Source organism: Orycteropus afer, unplaced genomic scaffold (assembly GCF_000298275.1).
Source record: "Orycteropus afer afer isolate SDZICR_OR568_19922 unplaced genomic scaffold, OryAfe1.0 scaffold00078, whole genome shotgun sequence".
Lineage (NCBI taxonomy): Eukaryota > Metazoa > Chordata > Mammalia > Tubulidentata > Orycteropodidae > Orycteropus > Orycteropus afer.
The window spans coordinates 4899362-4921339 of record NW_006921665.1 but is presented as its reverse complement, the minus strand read 5'-3'; the positions used below and the strand labels follow the sequence as shown (position 1 = coordinate 4921339).

Below are 21978 nucleotides of genomic sequence, written 5' to 3'. Positions count from 1 at the left end.
AACAAAAAAAAAAGGTGGGGACCAGGTTTGCTGGTCCAATAGAGCCTGGTGAAACCACTGAGACTATGGCCTCTAGCTGCCCTTCAGGTCTGGAACTGAACCCACACCTGTGGTTTCCAGCCAAACAAAATACAGGCATGGGAGTTAAACATTTACCTCACACGCCTTGGAGAGAACAATCATGGGAGAAAGAAGGACTGCTTATGTACAGGAGACAGCTCAGGCGGCAGGAATATATGGAGAGATGGACACTGGGAAGAGGTAACTATGGGGAGGAAGTGGGAGGGGAGCTGTTGTAAACTTTGGTCAATGACATGAGACAAAGTATATGTGAACTGCTGTATGGAAAGTAATTTGCTCTGTAAATCTTCACTCAAATCACAATGAAAAAAAAAAAAAAACAGATTAAGACTATTTTCTTGAAATAAAAGTCTCAAACCTGTATTTTGAAACAGTATACTGTGTACCCAAGAACACTGACCAGGAAAGATCAACACTAAGGTATATCTTTGTAAAGGAAAATATTATTTGGGCATGTAGAAAAAGAAGCATATGACTTAGAAAGAAAATCAAATTATCTCTGTACAAGCACTCTAGGAAGCCAGGCTTCAAAATATAAACAAAAGTTTAACAAAACCAACTGAACCGAGATATCAAAAACTGCACACCATAAGAAACCAACCAAACTCACTGCCATTGAGTCAATTTGACTCATAGCGACCCCTCCTTGGGTTTTCGAGGTAGTGTCTCTATGTAAGTAGATTGCCCAATCTTTCTTCTGAGGAGTGGCTGGTAGGTTTGAACCAGCAGCCTTCTGGTTAGCAGTCAGATGCCTTAGGTACTATGCCACCAGGGGAGACAAATTTTTCATATTTAGCTCAGGGAAGTTACTGATCAAAAAAAAGAAAGAAACAACAACTTTTAGGAGTTATAAATCAGAGCCAGAGTTGCTACAATATAAAATCTAAAATGTTCAGTTTTCAACTAAAAATTATAAACTAGTCAAAGAAATAGGAAATGGTAACCCATAAATACTCAAATGCTAGAGACTGCCTCTGATCCACATGTTGGATTTAAGAGAAACAGGCTTCAAAGCAGCAATTATTATATTTAAAGAGCTATAGGAAAGTATGACATTAGTGAATCAGCTAATAGAGATTCTCAAAAAAAAAAAGATAAAAAATATAAAAAGAACAAAATGAAAATTATAAAGTTGAAAAGTACAGTAACTGAAATGAAAAATTCACTAGGGGATATAAACAGCAGATTCAACAGGACAGATCAACCTTTGTGAATTTGAATAGAAATGATCCAATCTGAAGAATGCAGAGGAAAAAGATTGGAAATATAATTATCAAATCCTTAGAGACTTGTGGGACAAGATCATACTTGCAGTGTACAGCTAATGCAAGTCTCAGAATGAGAAGAGAAAAGAAAGCACAGAAAAAATATTTGAGCAAATAAAGGAGGAACACTACCCAAATTTAATGAAAAACATTATTGTATTTTAACACAAATAACACATGTGTTTATGGTTTTTGGTGCCAACCACACCCCCAGCCCTGCCCTGTGAGTTATTTTCTTAAATGCTCTATACAAATTATGTAGCATGCTTACAAAGATACTACATGAGAAGGGTGTGCTTGGTTTTATATATATATGTATGTGTGTGTGTCTGTGTGTGTGTATGTTGTTGTTGTTGTCATGTGCCATCAAGTCAGACCTGACTCATAGCGACCCCTCCTTGAGTTTTTGAGGCAGTATCACTACGGAAGTAGATTGCCCAGGCTTCTTTCTGAGGAGTGGCTGGTGTGTTTGAACCACCAGCCTTCTGGTTAGCAGTCGGTGCCTTAGGCACTATGCTACCAGAGCTCCCTCTGTGTGTGTGTGTGTGTATATATATATATAATATATCATGTATACTGTGAGCATACAAATAGGATAAATTACATATCCAAGAACCTCAGCAAACCTTGTTGTTGTTATTAGGTGCTGTCAAGGTGGTTCTAATAACCACTCTGTGTACAACAGAATCAAACACTGCCGGGTTAGGCCATTCTCACTCTTTGCCATGCTTGAACCCATCATTGCAACCACTGTGTCAGTCCATCTTATTGAGAGTCTTTCTGTTTTTCAGTGACCCTCTACTTTATCCAGCATGATGTCCTTCTCCAGGGACTGGTCTCTTCTGACAACATGACCAAAATATGAAAAATGAAATCTGGCCATTCTCGCTTCTAAGAGGCATACCAGCTATACTTCTTCCAAGACAGATTTGTCCATTCTTCTAGCAGTCCATTCAATATTCTTCACCAACACAACAATTCAGATGCATCAATTCTTCCTCTATCTTCCTTATTCATTGTCCAGCTCTTACGTGATAATGAGGCTATTGAAAATGCCATATCTTGGGTTAGGCACATCTTAGTCTTCAAACTGACATCTTTGCTCTTAAATAATTTAAAGAGGTCTTTTATAGCAGATTTGCCCACATATATTGCTTATTGGTCTGGTTGTGAGACTTTAAGCTTTCTTTATTTTGAAGTATAGTCCATACTGAAGTCTTTGATCTTTAAGTAAGGTAAAGAACTAAGAGATCCACACCTAGGCATGTTATAATTAACTATGAAAGTCAAACACAAAGCTGAAATCATCTTGAGAACAAGAGAAAAACAACTCATTATACATAGGGAGATATTGATAACAATAAGGAGCTCTGGTGGTGTAGTTGTTAATGCATTTGGGTGCCAACCAAAGGGTTGGTAGTTTGAACCCATCAGCCTCTCCGCAGGAGAAAGATGAGGCAATTTGCTTTTGTAAAGATTTGTTGTTGTTGTTGTTGTTATTTGCCATCGAGTCGCCCCGACTCATAGCGACCCCTCCTTGGGTTTCCGAGGCAATATCACTACGGAAGATAGTATCACTACAAGGAGTGGCTGGTAGGTTTGAACCACCAGCCTTCTGGTTAGCAGTCAAGTGTCTTAGCCACTATGCTACCAGAGCTCCCTTGTAAAGATTTACAGCCTTGGAAACCTTATGGGGAATTTCTACTCTGTACTGTAGAGTTGCTATGAGTTGGAATGGACTCAATGGCAGTGGAGTGTTTTGGGTTTTTTTTTTTTTGTATTGATAAGAATAGTGGCTGATTTATAATCTGAAACACTGGAGGCCATAAGGCAGTGGAACAATACATAGTGTGTAAAGAAAAAAGGAACCTAATTTGTTGTGTAATCTTCCACCTAAAACACAATAAAATATATATTTTTTAAATGATAGGAGACATTTATTTTAGTTTTATCAACAACCAAGAATTTTGTATTGAACAATATTATCCTTTAAAAATGAAGGTGAAGTGATGACATTCTAAAAGAAAGACTGAGAGAATTTGTTGCTTGCAGACTAGCCTTAAAATAAATACTAAAGGAAACTTTCAGGATGAAAGGAATTGGTACCAGGTGCTAACTTGATTATATAAGTTAATCATAAGCATCAAGAATGTTAAATATATGGGTTAATGTAAAAGACTGTATAAATATATTTTTTTTCTCATTTCCTTTCTTCTTTGAAAGACTTTAAAAGATTATATAAAGTAATAATTTTAAAACTATTGTTAGGTTTATTACATGTATATAGATGTAATATATATGACAGTTGTTGTTGTTATGTGCCATTGAGTCGGACCTGACTCATAGCAACCCCTCATTGGGTTGCCAAGGCAGTATCACTACGGAAGTAGATTTCCCAACCTTCCTTCCAAGGAGTGGCTGGTGGGTTTGAACTGCTAGCCTTCTGGTTAGCAGTAAAGTGTCTTAGGTACTACGCTACCAGAGCTCCCGTATATGACAGTAGCAGAAACCAAAACCAAACCCACTGCTGTTGAGTAACTCATAGTGATCCTATAGGATAGAGTAGAACTGCCTTAAGGGGTTTCCAAGGTTATAAATCTTTTTAGAAGCCAACTGCCAAATCTTTTTCCCTTGGAAAATGTGGGTTTGAACTGTTGACCTTTCATTTAGCAGCCATGTGCTTTAACCATTGTTCCACCAGACCTTCTTAATAATAGCACATTGGAGGGGAAGGAGAATGGAGCTACAGTGGTATAAAATTTTTGTATTTTACCAAAATTAAATTACTATTAATCTGAAGTACTTAATGACAAATTAACATGTTTCCCTAAAGCAACCACTTAGCAAATAACTTCATTTTTTTTTCCAGTCTACAGAAGCATTAAAATGGTACAAAAACATACTCACTTAATAGAAAAGAAGGCAGTGAAATTGGAGCAGAGAAACAAAAATGACAGGAGAGAGAAAAATGTAGAGCAAAATTATAATTCCTAAAAAAAAGCCAGACCATTGGAGCAATAGAGACTGGAGAACCAAGACCGTCACCCTAAGATACTCTGAATTTGGCACTGAAGCTGCTTTATTCCTGGAGGTCACTTTTTAACCAAATAATAGATTGGCTTATAAAATAAACACTATCACCTGTGAGTAATATGCTGTCTTAAACAGTCAACTATATGCGATCAAATGATCAACATACATGAGATCAAAACCAAAGATGAGAAGGCAAGACAGGAAAGTGAAGACAGATTGATAGAAACAGCATAAACAGAATGGAAATAATGAGAATGCTGACACATTGTGAAAATTACAACCAACGTCATGGAATAATTTATATAAAAATTGCTAAATGGGAACCTAATTAGTTGTTGTAATCTTTCACCTAAAACACAATAAAATATATATTTTTTTAAATGACAGGAAACATATATTTTAGTTTTATCATTTCTTTTATAAAGCAGAATTCCTCCTCTCAAGTATTTGGTTACCCTGAGTTATAAGTTTGTATAGTAAGGGCAAAATAAATTCTTAATTTTTTATCCTTTATTTACTGGTTTTCAAAATAATCAGTTGATTGACTAATATTCTCTCCTGCCCCCTAAGCTGTCTCCCTGTGCATAAGCAGCCCTTCCTTCTCCCATGATTGTTCTCTCCAGGGCGTGTGTCTACTTGAGGTAAATGTTTAACTCACATGGCTATACTTTGTTTGGCTGAAAACCATAGGTGTGGGTTCAATTCCAGACCTGAAGGGCAGCTAGGGGCCATAGTCTCAGTGGTTTCACCAGGCTCTATTGGACCAGCAAACCTGGTCCCCACTTCAAGGTGGATTTTAAAGCCTTTTGATTAATCCAATGGCAGTGGGGTTGATGTTATCTTTGGCATAATTTTTGATAACCTTAAAAACTATTCATTTGTAACCATATGTTAAATTAGAACATACTACAGCCAGAAAGTAATTTTCTTCTTCTATCAATCCTCGATTATCATTGAATATTAAAATGTGATTTGAATGTAATTTTGTTGGATTTTCCTCTCATAGGTATAGGAGGTATTGCCAGCATGCCACCCCTTACAGCTGTTGCACCAGTGCCAATGGGATCCATTCCAGTTGTTGGAATGTCTCCACCCCTAGTATCTTCTGTTCCTCCAGCAACAGTGCCTCCCCTGGCTAACGGGGCTCCCCCTGTTATACAACCTCTGCCTGCATTTTCTCATCCTGGTATGTGACCTGCTAAGACTGTAGGCTGATCTCGATACCATGTATTTCACTGTTAATTCTTTCTAATTGAATGCTATTTTATTTAAGGAGGAAATGTCTATATATTTCAAATTTTAATTTTCCATTTATTTTAGTAGATTAAATGAGATATGTTAGGGTAGATGAGGGACCAAAAACCAGACCCCAGCCCACTGTTGTTGAGTGAATTCTGAGTCACAGTGACCCTGCAGGACAGAATAGAACTGCCCCATAGGGTTTCCAAGGCTGTAATCCTTATAAAAAGGAGGTCTGGTGGCATAGCGGTTAAAGCATTCAGCTGCTAACCAAAAGGTTGACAGTTTGAACCCACCAACTACTTTATGGGAGAAAGATGAGGCAGTCTGCTTCCATAAAGATTTACAACCTTGGAAACTCTATGGAGCAGCTCTACCCTGTCCTCTAGAGACATTATGAGTTGAAATCAACTGGATAGCAATGGGAATCTTTACAGAAGCAGACTGCCACATCTTTCTTCTATGGAGTGGCTGGTGGGTTTGATTCACCAACCTTTTAGTTAGCAGCCGAGTGCTTAACCACTGCACCACCAGGCCTTCAGAATAGAATTATATAGCTCTGGGTACTGCTGTGGTAATGGTGAACTCACCAGCTAAAGTCAAGAACATAATTTGCTTTCTAGGGCTTGACAAGAGCAACTGAAGTTTGAACAGTATTTGAACATTTTTTATTTTCATGTCTCAGTTACCAGTGTTCTTCAGCTGCTTAAGACTTGCTATAAGCAAGCCTTTAGGGGTAGAATTATATGAGGAGAAAAGAAAGAAAAAGAACAATGCATATTTTCTTCGAGGAAGTAGAATGAATTCAGCAGAAAAGGGGAATAGAGTCTATTAAATAACTAAATAGATTAAGGTTGAGGTGTTACATGCCTAATTGAAGAAAAGGACTGAAAAGTTCCTGGATTAGTTTACATTGAGACTTTATTCAATGTCTTTTTCTTTTTAGTGAAGAGAAAGCATAAACTGTAGGTGTAGAAAACTTAGTCTAAAAAATCTTAATGAATTTGTATACATATGGAAATTAAAAGAAAAAAATACTTTGGATATGTCTGAGCAAATTCAGCATGAATTTTAGCAATATGGTTGAATTTTAGCAATGTGATTGTGGCCCCCTGGATTTATTACATGTTAGCATATATCTGTAAGTTATGGCCGAAGAATCTAGATGTACTTTTTTGGTAAGATTTTCTTATCACATGTAGTCTATCTTTCATGTATAGCCATGACTGCAGAGTTGATGAGAGTTCAGAAAGTGTGTGCAATTGTTTTTCCAGTAGTATCAGTGAATCCATAACACTCTGACACTTGTTTTCTTTTGTGGTTTGCAAGGGTGAGGGGAATGTGGCTAAGGCTCAGAGTTTTTTGTTCTGTTTTTTTCTTTCAATAAGAATCAGACCCAAAAGCTGTGACCTGACCCTCCCTAAAATCACATGTTATTGGCCAAGACTACAGTCTGTGACTTCTTGGCTCCTACAATTGGAACTAATACTTCAGCTTCTTCAGTGGTGTTCAAGAATAATGCCATATTATATATTTAAGCTGTTACTCTTTAATTGTTTGAATAGATAGTATAAAACATGATGACTAAAAAGTTAATGAAGAGTAAAATTTTATGGAATCAGGCATTACTACTTAAACTAGTAAGGTGTTTTTCAATAGAACAAGTAAATCTAGGAATGTTTTTGGCAAGAGGGCAGAAGGTGAGGGAGTAGGGAAATAACTCTTTTTGGGTTTAGGGTGATAAGAAGGGAGGGATTATTTATGCCTCAGATTTGATGACTATGCATTATAATCTTCTAAAATGTGAAACGGTTTTTTAGGATTAAAATTATTCAACATTTATTTATTTTACAGCAGCCACATTGCCAAAGAGTTCTTCCTTTAGTAGATCTGGTCCAGGATCACAGTTAAACACTAAATTACAGAAGGCACAATCATTTGACGTGGCTAGGTAAGTTTACTTGTTTTTCAGTGGGAGTCTTGGTTAAAGCCATTGTATGATTAACTCATAAATTTGAAAATGAATTAGCTATGTTCTTTATTTGTCTTTTAGTATTTTGTAGAATGCTAGTAGTACTTTTCAATTTTGATAGTGTTACTAGGTCTTACCATTTATTTGTTACAAAAATAATAGTCATCCAAGACCTAACATTTCTTTTAAAAGCTTTGCATGGTTTTTTAATTTTCTAAAATGAGAATAAATAATAATAGTTGAAATGTTTCAAAATGGTAAAATAGAGCACCAAGATAGGAGAAAAAATAGTGAAATAACTACTTTGTGTAACAGTTTCAGAGTTTATTTGTAAATATTTTGTATGAAATTGGAGCCACAGTTGTCATTGTTTTTAATTCTATGTCAGATCATCCCATGGGCTCTGCTAGATTATTAGTAAAGCCATATATAAGACCAGTTTTTATGAAATGAAATATTTCGATTAGTAAACAGTTCAAATTAATCAAATCTGTGGCCCAACTTACATGGCATTTTTGCTTATATTTCGCCCAGCCTTGGTTTTATATTATCTTTCATGTTTTTATTTTCTTTTCTCCCTCCCCCTAACCCCCCTTACATACTGCTACAGCGATGAAAGATATGAAAGGTTAAATCTCTTTTTTTGGGAGGAGGATGATGGGTGTTGTAAATGATGATGATTCCATCTTTCTTATTTCAACCTCATTAGAAGCTCACTCTTAAATTAATCAAATTATTTCCCCAGTTTAAAGAGAAGGGTATGTTAAATATGTTTCTTTCTCTCTTCGATGGTTGAGAACCCTGGAGTACTTGAATGAAACTGCTTGCTTTCTTTTTCTTTTAAACATAGATTTCTTATATAATTTCATAGCTCTATACTTTTCATCTGTTTATAATTACCTTTTGAAAATGATTTAAAGAAAATTTACTGTGCTAAATGCTTTATATGTATTATCTCACTCAGTGGTCTTCTCCTCTGTAAGATGGTTCCTTTATTTATGTTATGTATGATGAAGAAGCTCAGAGACATTAAGTAACTTGCCCATGATAACATGGCTCCTAAGTGACAGAGCTTAGAGTTAAACTGAGTTCTTTCTGATTTGAAAGCATGTGTTCTTAATCATGAACCACATCCTCTTTGCAGATTTGCTGTAAAGACTTCAGCTAACTATGGTGTACAGGTGCTTGTGTTTCACTTGTTGTTGTTGTTGTTGTTGTTATGTGCCGTCGAGTCGGCCCCGACTCATAGCGACCCCTCCTTGGGTTTCCCAGGCAGTATCACTACGGAAGTAGGATTGCCCAACCTTCCTTCCGAGGAGTGGCTGGTGGGTTTGAACCGCCAGCCGTCTGGTTAGCAGGCAAGTGTCTTAGAGGTTTTACTCTTGAGATGCAGGAACAATTGTTGAGCATCTGCTTTGTCAGGTACCTCATTAATCCCATTAACCCCTACAACCACCTGTGAAGTAGATCTTGTTTCAGATTGTAAATGGGGAAACAAGCCAGAGAAGTGCCATTGCTCCCCCATGGCTTACAGCTAGTTAACAGCAGAACTGATTTAAACTCAGATTATCCATCACTAAATTCCATGTTTTTTGTCCTTTTCACTATAACATGCTGAAATTTTGAGGTGGTTTTTGATTCATCCACAAGGGGTGTTGACATCTCTCAATTTATGACGTTAAAATGAGTTAACAATCAGTATTAGTATTAATGAAATTAAGACTTTTAAAAAGAAAATGTAGTTAGTTTTTTAATACCAATTTAAATCCCTAGCAAATTGTTGTGATATAGTATATATATGTATAGTATTTTCTGGGTACATATTATTAATGAGTTTTTAGTCTATTTAGATTCTTGGACTTTTGCAGAAAACTATGACTTGATAAGTGTAATCTGGGGCAACTTCTGTGTGTAACACCCCTGCTTTCCTAGAGTGCAGTAGAAAGATAGCTTCTTGACAAATAGGCAGCATTAGAATTAGTAAAATATTAGTTTAAAATGAGAGAGTGGCTACAGAGGTACTCACAGCAGAGTAAATCTTGGTAAGTGTTTTTTATTAAGAAAACGTCAAACATTTTCAGTTAATTTTGTGAATTTTAAAAAGTAATTTCAAAGAAAGATGCATAAAAATGTGTTGTTGTTGTTGTTGTTGTTATGTGCCGTCGAGTCGGCCCCGACTCATAGCGACCCCTCCTTGGGTTTCCGAGGCAGTATCATTACGGAAGTAGGATTGCCCAACCTTCCTTCCGAGGAGTGGCTGGTGGGTAAATGTGTGGCTGTATGAAAAAAGTTTGCACATAATAAAATAGGAAATTTTGCAAAAATTGAAAAAGCTTAATTTATATAGGTACTTTTTAAAGGTTTGGAAGCTGTTTCCTGTTCTTTATGAGGTGTATGTACTAAGTACAAGTGTGTAGATAACATAAATTATGAGGTTATATGAATATATATTTATAAATTAAGAAGGTCAATTTATGATTAAAATTTTGCTTTTACATGTGAAAAAATGGATATTTTTATTAAAATAAAACAAAATTGCAAGTGGGGCATTAGTTGTAGTATGTTCTGGATGTGGAATGCCATTTTCACTGTCAGCTCAGCCATTCTTTTTAAATCACCTGATTTAGCCATCAGGCTCTTAACAAGACATTGGTAACAATTTGACATTTGTGGGCAGTGGCCTTTGAGGAGCTAACCACTAAGTAAGTCTAGACCCACACTGACTGCTGGCAGGGGTTTCCTCAGGTCAGGACTGTGGCACTTTGGCAAGGAAAGGTGAGCCCTGGATTGCAGTCAGGAAAACAGAGCTCCCTCCATTCCTGTTCCACTGATTTGCTGTGACCCTTGATTGTTTCTTCTCTGGGAAACTCTCCATTGGATAGGGAATATAAACTTCCCAGAAAGAGATAATTTCACTTTGTTAAGAAATGCATCCTGTTTTTTAGTGTATAGAAAGTTAAACATTTTAGGCAATTAGTACCTTTAAAAGTATTATTCATTTCCTGTCAGTACTACTTTTTAAATCAAAACAGAAATGTTCCAGAATTCTAGGAAAGCCAGGACATTATGGTATTGCCTCAATTCCAAGGAGATTTCCATAGTTTTGTAGAGCAACTTGGTCTGTTGTGTTTATGCTGGAGATTCAAGAAAAATAATGAGCTCGTCACTTTCGAGAGAAATTTTTATAAACTTAAAAATGGAATATACTCATTACAGAGAATTGAGAAGTGGTGATTAGAAAGTGAATAAAATGTTAAAACTAGTCATCATTATCTAAGGAACATCTTAGTTTAGACTGTTCCTTACTATTAACCCTCTTTTTCTGTCTCTCTTCTCCCTACAGTGCCCCTCCAGTGGCAGAATGGGCTGTTCCTCAGTCATCGAGACTGAAATACAGGCAGTTATTCAATAGTCATGACAAAACTATGAGTGGACACTTAACAGGTATTTACAAGTAACAATTAATTTAGTGAAATTAATCTCTGTACTAAATACATGTTATTTCTAAATGTTTGGTTAAAGTATTTTTCAAACATCTTCCTCTCTTTATTTATAGATAGGGTTTCTTTGTTACTCTTTCATATTTTTCTCTACTACTAACTTCATAGATAGCATAGTCTCCAGTGCCTTAGGCCTTTGTTTCTTTGCCTCTTCATAAAATGGAACTTAGATCGAGGAAGCTTACTAAAAGCCACTTGTATGCAAACCAAATCACTAGCAAGGAAACACTGCCTTGAACAAAAACTAAGTTCAGATCCTTAAGTCCAACTTCATAGATGAACTTAAAACTACTTACTCAGCAGGTCAGAGTTTGAGGCAGTACATTATGCAGAGTGAAAGGTAACTGGTTGATGAGATTGCAACCTGGCTCTGCCACTAACTAGCTTGGAGTCAGTTTAACCTTCTTGAATCTTAGTTCTTAATCTATAACAGGCCGGAGTTATGTGATCTCAAAGGATTTTTACAAAACATAATGATTCTATTATCTACAATAGAAGGACAGAGGAGGATCTTTGGATACCATCTAGAAGCCTTTCTCAAGAAGAGTTAAACACCTAAAATTGATTAAACCAAAACCAAGCCTAACTGCCTCATCTTTCTTCTATGGAGTGGCTAGAGGGTCTGAACCACCGACCTTTTGGTTAGCAGCCCAATGCCTTAACCATAGTGCCATCAGAGCTCCTTTAAAATTGATTTGAGGGTTATAAAGAAAAGCATAATTATAATAAAGGAAAATTGAGATCTGATAAGAACATTTGAGTTTAAAGGGGAAAAAAATGTAACTGTCCTTTAACAAACATGAAAGGAGAAAAGGTTCATTTTCCTGGGGTGACGTAGAGGGTGGCACTAGAATATAAGGCAAAACACTTTTTTAAATTTTATTTTGAAAATGTTACTGTGCTTTAGGAATATATTTACATAGCAAATTACTTTTCCGTTCAATAGTTCATGTACAGATTGTATCATGACATTGGTTGTGATCCCTGCAATGTGTCAGCCCTCTCCATTTCTACTCTGGGTTCCCCATTTCTGTTGCTCCAGTTCCCCTACCCCTCCCTACCTTCTCATCTTTGCTTTTAGGCATATGGTGCCCTTTTGCTCTTTTAAGTTGATTGTTCTAAGGAGCACATTCCTCCCTGGTGTTCTTGTTTATTTTATAGGCCAGTCTATCATTTGACTGAAAGGTAGTCTCTGGGGGTGGCCTCAGTTCCACGTTAGAAGGTTGTCACAGGGCAGGAGTCTCGGGGGTTCCTTCAGTCTCAGTCATACCAGTAAGTCTGGTCTTTTTTATGAATTTGAATGTTGTTCCACATTTTTCACCCACTCTAATTCATACCTTCTGTTGTGTTCCTGGTCAAAGCCATAGGTAGTGGCAGCCAGGCACCATCTAGTTCTTCTGGTCTCAGGGTAAAGGAAGTTGTGATTCATGTGGGCCATTAGTAGTTTGGATTAATTGCTTTCTTGAGTTTTCAGTTTTTTCATCCTCCTTTGCTTCAGACAGGAAGACATCTATAGTTATATCTTAGAGGACAGCTTGCAGACTTTTAAGACTCCAGAAGCTACACACCAAACTAGGATGTAAAACATGATCTTCATAATTATAGTTATGCCGCTTGACCTAGATATTTCCCTGTGACTATGGCTCTTAGCCCAGTAGCTTAGTCCCATGAGGTGTTTGGTTATGTCTAAGAAATTTCATAACAGTGTCCCCTATGAGCTCTGCTATATATATATTTATATACATAGAGCATTTACAAATATGTATTATGCATGTGGCATACTCCAATATGACCTCCTACATCTATTTAGCATACATATCCATTTCAAATTATTGTGTGTTATTACTGTTGCAGTATTGTACATGTTACAGAATTTACTGTAATTGCCCTTCATTCTTGTGTACCTCTCCTTTTCTTCCTTTGCCTTGGCCCATTGTGTGACTTCACCCATACTGTGTTTTGCCTTTCCCTTCACTCGAGTTAACACATATCTGCTATAGTAATATGTATAGTTAGTAATTCTCCTTTCCCTTCTCTCCCATTTCTGGTAACCATCAAAGAATGTTTCTTGATGTGTGTAAATCTGTCCTTGACTTTTTATAATAGTGGACTCGTTATATTTGTCCTTTTGTGATTGACTTATTTCACTCAGTCTAATGTCCTCTTGATTCATCCATGTTGTGAAATGTTTTGCAGATTCATCATTTTCCTTTATTGTTATGTAGTATTCCAATATATGTGTTGTTGTTGTTGTTATGTGTCATCAAGTCATCTTCAACTCATAGCACCCCTCCTTGGGTCTCCTAGGCGGTATCACTACAGAAGTAGATTGCCCAATCTGCCTTCCGAGGATGGCTGGTGGGTTTGAACCACCAACCTTCTGGTTAGCAGTCAAGTGCCTTAGACACTATGCCACCAGAGCTCCCTCCATTGTATGTATGTACCACAATTTGTTTGTCCATTAATCCATCGATAGACACTTCAGTTGTTTTCATATTTTTGCTATTGTGTATAATGCTGCAATGAACACGGGTGTGGCAAAACACTTTTAAGTAGTAATTCTTACTACTTTTTTCCTTATTAGTTATAATTGCAATTTTTACTTAAAAAGAAAATTCTGTCCTATTTAAAGATTTCAGGATAGAACTCCAAAAACAGTTATTCATTGAGCTATAGAATAAAAAGAATATCAAGAAAGTTTAGAAAAGGTTTTATTTATAAAGATACTCTAATGAAATGATGTTGTTATTATATGCTGTCGAGTCAGACCTGACTCATAGCAACCCCTCCTTGGGTTTCTGAGGCAGTATCACTATGGAAGTAGATTGCCCGTCCTTCCTTCTGAGGAGTGGCTGGTGGATTTGAACCACCAGCCTTCTGGTTAGCAGTCAAGAGCTTTAGGCACTATGCTATCAGAACTCCTCTCTAATGAAATATATAGTTTGAAATATATAGTTTAATATTCTTCATCTCTTGTCCCCACCCCCACCCTTGGTTTTTTTGTGGGTTCTTGTTTAAAAGGAACTAAAAGGTATTTTTATAACACAAAATCATTTTAATTCTTAATCTAGTGCAATAGTTCTCAACTTTGGAATTGTGACATCCTAGTGTTATGAATACCATTTAATGTGCAGACCTCGTAGATAATATATGTATTAAAATAAATTAGAGAATATAAATTACCCTTGTACTGTGACTTTCACTCTTGCTTTCACTTGTGTTTTTGGAGTGGAGTAGAATGATAATGCTCTAAGAATTTCACATAACCTGTGGCCTAGTAGATCTGGGTGATGGTACATATCCACTGTTGAAATTTACAGATCCTTGATGATCATGGTGCTTTATTTCTGCATACTTTCTTTGGTTGTCTTAAAATTTTGGCTGCATGTGTAAGAGTGTGTTATGGACATTAGAATACCATCTACTGGTCCCAGAAGAAGGATGTGTGAGAATCTCTGGATCTTGTGCTATGAGCTAGTCCAGTGTGGAACATGAAGAAAATCTGGTGGTGGCATTATTTATCCTCTTGATTATGTGGGTGGACTTAACTGATATACTTGATTAGGTTAGTACCCCCTTCTTCCTTCACTTGATGTGTGTGGCATTGCATGCTTTTAAAAGACACATCTTATAAAATGGAGTTAGACAATTCTTTAAAAAAAAAACCAAAAACCAAACTCACTGCTGTCGAGTCAGATCTGACTCATAGTGACCCTTCCTTGTGTTACTGAGGTGATATCACTAAGGAAGTAAATTGCCCAATCTTCCTTCCGAAGACTATTCTTTAGTTAAGTCATATAAGTAGTTCTAGATTTCTGGTAATCTTATTAGTGCTGGCCCTTCTTCTCAGAGAGCTGTTTTATTATATCGTTACTTTCTGAAACGATGACTATGCTATTTGATTATTCATATATTAATCGTGAAAGCTAAGGTCTTAGTAATTGTTTGAAGTAAAACATTAACTCCATGTAATCATCTCTCTCCTTTCCATTCGTGCTTCCCTACTCAAACATTGATGCCCATAGTGTGGGGTTTGAACTTGAGTTTTCTGTTTAAGCTCATAATGTTGCTTTTTAAAACCACGTACTCCAGAACTGGTATCCCTTTATATGTCTAGGCTTCCATGGGATAGTTATGTGCACTCAAAGCTCATTTTTATGCTCTACTATTATGCTGAAATGCTGTAGTAGATGTTGCTGATACATTTCAGTGTCTCACAGCATTGTCTTAGGACATATGGAGTGAATGAGTATTAGAATTCTTAGAAACCATTGTCCTCTTCTGGTGCGGGGATTGGCAAACTTTTTCTGAATACGTCTTCTGAGCTATATGCTTCTCTATTGCAACTATTCAACTTTGTCATTGTAATGTGAAAGCAGTCACATATGATACTTAAATAAATAGCCATGGCTGTATCCAATAAACTTCATTTACAAAAACGGGCAGCTGGCTACAGTTTGCCAACCTCTATTCTAAATAATTTATTTCCCTCATATCAGAGATGAAAGGTCTGATGCTTAGAGAAGAAATGTCATTTTGTTAATGCCACGTGTCACTGGAGAGTGACATGAGAGAAGTCAGGTCCCAAATCCAAGTCTCCTGATATTCAAGTCTAGGGCTAGATCTTTTCACTTATTGTTAAACGTTTTATTTGAGGCAGGTGAATTATCAATTTTCTTTTGTGTAGTTTGGGAGTGGGAAAATTGTTAAAAGTATAAAGTAAATTAAAGCTGTAGTAATTCCACTTTAATGTGGCCAACCTTAATGAATCATGTTGCAGATTCTAAATAAAATGCTCAATGAACTTTCCTCCCAGATAGCACAGAACCTATAGAATCTTCCCATTAATTCAATAAAGAGTGTTCATTATTCTTTGATGCTTCCAATTTTTATAACCCCTTTTTAGTTTTCAATATTTTAGCTTGGGCATTAGCCCAGAACCTTCTCTGAATGTGTTATGAATATTGGAGATACACGTGTTATAGACACATGCATACATACACAAAAAAAAATCCAATAGGAATGCGTACATATGTTCACCAAACTGAAAACTTTCTGAAGGTTTATCAACAGTAGAATGGATAAGTAAGTTGTGATGTATTCACACAATGGTATATGGTAAAACAGTGAGAATGATGCTCTATAGTTATATGCAACAATATGTTGAGCAAATAGGGCAGACATAGCAGAGGGCGTACTATGCTGTTAGAAGTTAGGCTACTCTTGGTGGGGAGGTGATACTTAGAAGAGAGTACAACAGGGGCTTCAGGGATGTTGATTAGATTCTATTTCATGATCTGGGTGCTGTTGTCTTGAGCATTTTCCATTTGAAAAATGTATCTGTATACATGTGCACATGTATACATATACAATGTATATATTCATGTCTACTTTTCAGCCAGTATTTTACATGTAAATAAAAGTTAAATTATTATCAGTAATAAATACCTATTACTGGACACTTTCTATATGTTAGCACCATGCTAAGTTCAATGTTATATATCCTGATGATGGATCATGAACTTTTTAATCTGGAAAGGGCCTCTGAATTAAGAAACCTAGAGTCCATTCAGGTGAGGAGAACTTTGCTCCAGGTCACTCAGCAAGGACCAAAGCCCACAGCCTCTGAGTTCATCGATTTATTTTCTGCAGTTTTCCAGGGCCTCACATGCTGGACCCTTGCAGTGATTTTCAAAGATCCCTAACTTCTACTGCTTGCCATTTAAGAACACATTCATATTTAAAAATGAAATAGCCAAAAGCAAAAATGTTCCTTGAGCACAGGGAAGAAGTGGGAAGAATGTTGTTACAGTGTGGGGATTGCAATAAATTTCACAAAACAGAATTTGTATGGATTTTTGAATGGAAAACCAATTTGCTCTGTAAACTTTCATCCACATCTCACCCACACACACACACACAAGTGAAAATTTATACACTGGAATCTTCCAACTATAATTTCTGAGGCTTTCCATTCCTTGGTCTTGGGACCACACCTGTGAAGCACAGCTGAAAATAAGATGTATCTGTCTCTTTCACCCTGGCACTGGTTAAAATCTCCCATTATATCTTCTGTCTTGTATGTAAGGTTAGTTTCATGCCAGAAATGAGATACAAGTATTTTGAAGAAAGGAAAGCTAATTTTGAGAGAAAAAGTGTTGAAATTTCAGAAATTCTTTATAGTTGCTGTCATAGGAAAAGTGTTCTAGTCCTGGCTGTGATATTAGCCATTTGTGCAACCATGAACAAGTTACTCTTTTGTAAAATAAAAATAGGGATGGTCATCTGGACAAAAGATTATGTTTGGGCAAATTATATCTTGAAACTCTAGTCTTTATACACTAATTCTTCATTACTCATAAGCATTCATTTAATAAGTATTTATCAAGGGCATGTTATGTGTCTGTTCTTTGTGTATCTTCCCTTTTTTGTCAGGGCTTGAGTTCCTATTTCAAAAGCCCCCAGGCTATTAGCAAATATTATTTAAATCCCTCTGAGTGCAAGAGATGGCATAGAACACATGTGCTCAGCAGACAAGTGAGAATTTGCTGATAGTAAGAATTTGCTGATTCATTTCTATCTCTATTTTTTGGTTTCCATTTAGGTCCTCAAGCAAGAACTATTCTTATGCAATCAAGTTTACCACAGGCTCAGCTGGCTTCAATATGGTAAGGAATGAAAAGTGCTTTGGTTTGTCTCAAGTGGAAATTTTATCTCTTAGACTGGTATGGCCTCAGATTAGTACCTTGATTTATATGGGGAATATGTAGAGTATGCTTAATTTTCAGTGAGTTGTGATTTTTCTCTCTGATTTTTTTTTTCCCCTTTTTTATTTGAAAAAATATCCCAAAGCAGAGACATTGATATAACAAATGCTTAAGAACTCATAAAATAGTTTAGACAATTCTCAACTCATGGTCATTTCTCCCCTCCTTGTGATTATTTTAAGCCAAATCTCAGTCATCATATAACTTCAACTGTACCTATTTTAGCAAGTATCTCTAAAAAGAGACAGGAATTTTTTTTTTTTTAAAGCATAACTGCAACACCAATACCAAATCAAAACAAAACCATTACCGTTAAATTGATTGTGACTCATAGTGACCCAGAAGGATAAGGTAGAGTTGCGCCATAGAGTTTCCAAGGCTGTAAGTTTTATGAAAACAGACTGCCATTTAAACACTTTGCCACAAGGGCTTGTAGAAACACCACTTGCCCCTCTAAAAATTTTAACAGTAATCTTTATCATTAAATTACCTTGTCATTTAAAAATAGTATTATTGTTCAAATCAATACTAAAATAAATCCATACTTTGCAGTGATCAAAGGTGCTCTGATACTGCAGTGGTTAAAGTATTTGACTGCTAATCAGAAGGTCAATAGCAAACCCACCAGCCGCTCTGTAGAGAAAGATTTAGCAGTCTGCTTCTGTAAAGATGTATAGCACTGGAAGCTTGATAGGCAGTTCTTTTCTGTCCTATAAGCCCACTGTGAGTTAGAATCAACTCTGTGGCAGTGGGTTTGGTTTTTTTGGTTGCATTTTTATCGTTTCATTCATCTCTTCTTTTTGGTTGCCAGGAGTTGATTCTGACTCATTGTGACCAGTCACCTTTAGTCTATAGGTTCCCTTTCTGTTATTTTCCACACTTTACAAAAAAAAAAGTTCTGTAGTTTCTTATAGTCTAAATTTTGATGAGGGTATCCTTGTCATATTGGAGTTGTTTAATTTATTCCTCTATTTCCTGTAAATTTATAATTAGATCTAGAGTAAGATTTCTCAACTTTAACATTATTGACATTTTGAGCTAGATAATTCTTTGTTGTCTGGATCATCTGATACATTGTAGGATATTTAGTAGCCTCCTTGGCCCCCACCCACTAAATGCCAGTAGCATGTTTCTCACCCCCGCAGTGTGACAATTAAAAATGTCACCAGACTTTGCTAAATGTCCTCTGGGGTGCAAAATCCACCCCAGTTGAGAACCACTGATCCAGAGGCTTCCTCAGATTTAAGTTTAATTTTATTTGGCATGAAGGAGGCGGGAGTACATCAGAGAGGTAGTATGTGTAGTATGTAATTTCATCAGGAGGCACGTGCTGCTCCTTGTCCATCTTTTTATTATGTTGTGTGGCCTTTGCTGAGTGTTGCTTAGACCCTAAGAGCTTCTTTACATTTAAATGTTACCAGAATAGTCTCTTAAGAACGTATATCTTTCCATTATATAATAGCATTGTTTCTCCTGGAAAGTAGAACTTAGTCTATATGGCTCACATTATGGGTTCATGATTTTCCTGCAAGGCAGCTAGTGTTGCTCCTTTTCCCTTTCTCTCCTCCATTCCTGCTGCTTTATATTAAAAGTTCTGCTTTTTACAGTACAATTGGCCAGTTAATAATAACCTTATATCTGTGACACCCCAGACCTCTGTAAGTCTGGATAGGTACTAGCATGCTAGGGCCCTCTATATAATAAAATATAATAATATAAGTACCAGAATATATTGAAATTAATATTTCACTTCTCATTTATTACCTTCCCTCTTTAAAAAAAAAAAAAAATCTGAGGCTTCTACTATTAGAAAATTATGTTAACCTTCTCCACACTAAAAAGTTATCTTAATTCAATGTTCATAGCCATAATTTTGGCAAGTATGGGGGAAAAAACAAATAATTGCACCTGCTTTCTGATCTAATTCACCTAGGTGCGGCAAATGGTAGGGCATGAAAAGGAAAGGACGACAAAGAAGAGCAGGCAGAGATTTTCATTTATCACTCTGTAAAATTTAAAAATAGGTGTCTGGCATCTGGAAATGGTAAAATTCGAGGGACAGAAAATTGGTTGCCAGGGGGTGAGGGTAAGGGAAAGAGTTGACTATAAAGAGACACAAGAGAATATTGTGAGGTAATAAAACTGTTCTGTATATTTTGGTGGTAGGTACATGACTACTAATAGTTTCTACAAAAAAAGAGTACAGTTACTGTATGGAAATTATACTTTAATTAAAAAAAGAAAAAAGAAAAAGAAAGGAAAAATGGTTTATGGCACCTGAAGGAATTTAAAAATTAAGATGAAAGTTTCCAGATTTGTCATTGGGTAAAGTTTCCCAATGTATCATTTGTCCTGCTGACATTCTGGTGTACAGATTTCATCCTTTTCTGGTGTCCAGGAGTTGTTCAGTTAAATCACATTCTTGGACTTGCTAGGAAAAACTGTATGCTGTAATCAGCCCTTTAAAACCAGACCAAACCCACTGCCATGTCATCAGATCTGACTCATTGCAACCCCTCCTTGGGTTTCCGAGGTGGTATCACTGCGGAAGTAGATTGCCCAACCTTCCTTCTGAGGAGTGGCTGGTGAGTTTGAACCGTCAACCTTCTGGTTAGCAGTCACATGCCTTAGGTACTACGCCACCAGAGATAATAAGTTCATATTGTCAAATACCATAAAAAAGGAGGAGCAAACACCTTGACCCTGTGGCTGGAGGCCATGAAGATTCACCCATGAAGGCCTAGATCATAGTCTGCCAAATCCTGACTGTACCTGTTCTTTTCTTTCTTTCTTTTTCAATTTTATTGTGTTTCTGGTGAAAGTATGCACAGCAAAACAATTTCTACACATATTGTTCAGTTGCATTGGATATATTCTTCAGTTTGTGTCACATTCTCATCATTTCTGTTCTAGTTAGTCCACTGTCATTAATTTAGTCTCACTGCCCCCAGACTTATTATCTATATGCACCTGTTCTTGTGAATGAAGCTTTATTGTAACAGCTAAGCCCATTTCTTTATGTATCATCTATGGCTGCTTTCCTACTACAATAGCAGACTTGAGTAGAAGAGTTGTGACAGAGGCTGTATGGCCTACAGTGCGTGAAATATTTGCTATCTAGCTCTTTACAGAAAATGTTTGCCCATCTCTGGCCTAGATCATAGTGTTTAAAGATACATAGAATATGACTATAGTATATTCTAAGTCAGGTCTGACTCGATGGCACATAACAACAACAAACAAACAACAAATATTGTAAATGGGTTTGCCAGTCTAAGCAGAGTAATTAAAATCACACGTAACATTGGTTGAATGCTGTAGACTATTCCAAATATATTATGGGGATTATCTCATTTTTTCTTTGCAATAATTGTGTGAAATAGGTATTATTTCTATAAACTGAGGCACAGAGAATTTCAGTTAGCTTATGGTCAGAATAGAAGACAACTTTTAAACCCACTATGAAAAGTAAAAAACATGCATTTTTATCAAAATTGATTACAGTTCAGTTTTTATTGAACAGGAATCTTTCCGACATTGATCAAGATGGAAAACTCACAGCAGAAGAATTTATCCTGGCTATGCACCTAATTGATGTAGCTATGTCTGGCCAACCACTGCCACCTGTTTTGCCTCCAGAATATATCCCACCCTCCTTTCGGTAAGAAATTGGCTTTTCTAAGAAATTGGGTTCGGAAGATATGAATTCCAAACTTAGCTTAGTTGAATATATATCTACTTAGTGATTCTTATTCCTGACAAGTCAGTGAAATACCTATGAATTCAAACAAAATTTTTTTTCAATTTAGATTCTGCATTAATCCTGGGCCTGTTCTTTTCTTTACAGTACTTCTAATACATTAGTAAAACTTCAAAAGATTGCTGATTTAGTAAAAATACATGTAAACTAAACTCACCAGAAATTTTAGAAACAGCTGCTAGCAGTGAAAGAGAAACTCTATGAGCCCGTACATAGAAAATAAAACAAGGAAACTTGCCTGTGAATTCTACACCTTCAAGAGGTAACGAAATGCCAGCAATGTAGAAATTATAATCAGGAAAGTAATTAAAGATAATTATCCTGGTGTGAAATACAGTCTCAGCAGAGACAGTAGAGAGCA

General features: G+C 36.4%; 1 protein-coding gene across 1 annotated transcript in view; it reads left to right on the top strand.

Moving 5' to 3' along the window:
* The window catches only part of ITSN1 (intersectin 1), a 217486-nt gene that overhangs the window by 39330 nt on the left and 156178 nt on the right, over positions 1 to 21978 (top strand). Inside the window, exons 5-9 of the mRNA XM_007941304.1 lie at positions 5386 to 5565; positions 7473 to 7569; positions 10934 to 11034; positions 17695 to 17758; positions 21381 to 21518. Coding sequence (XP_007939495.1) covers positions 5386 to 5565; positions 7473 to 7569; positions 10934 to 11034; positions 17695 to 17758; positions 21381 to 21518 — 580 coding nt within the window. The remainder of the gene's footprint in view (positions 1 to 5385; positions 5566 to 7472; positions 7570 to 10933; positions 11035 to 17694; positions 17759 to 21380; positions 21519 to 21978) is intronic.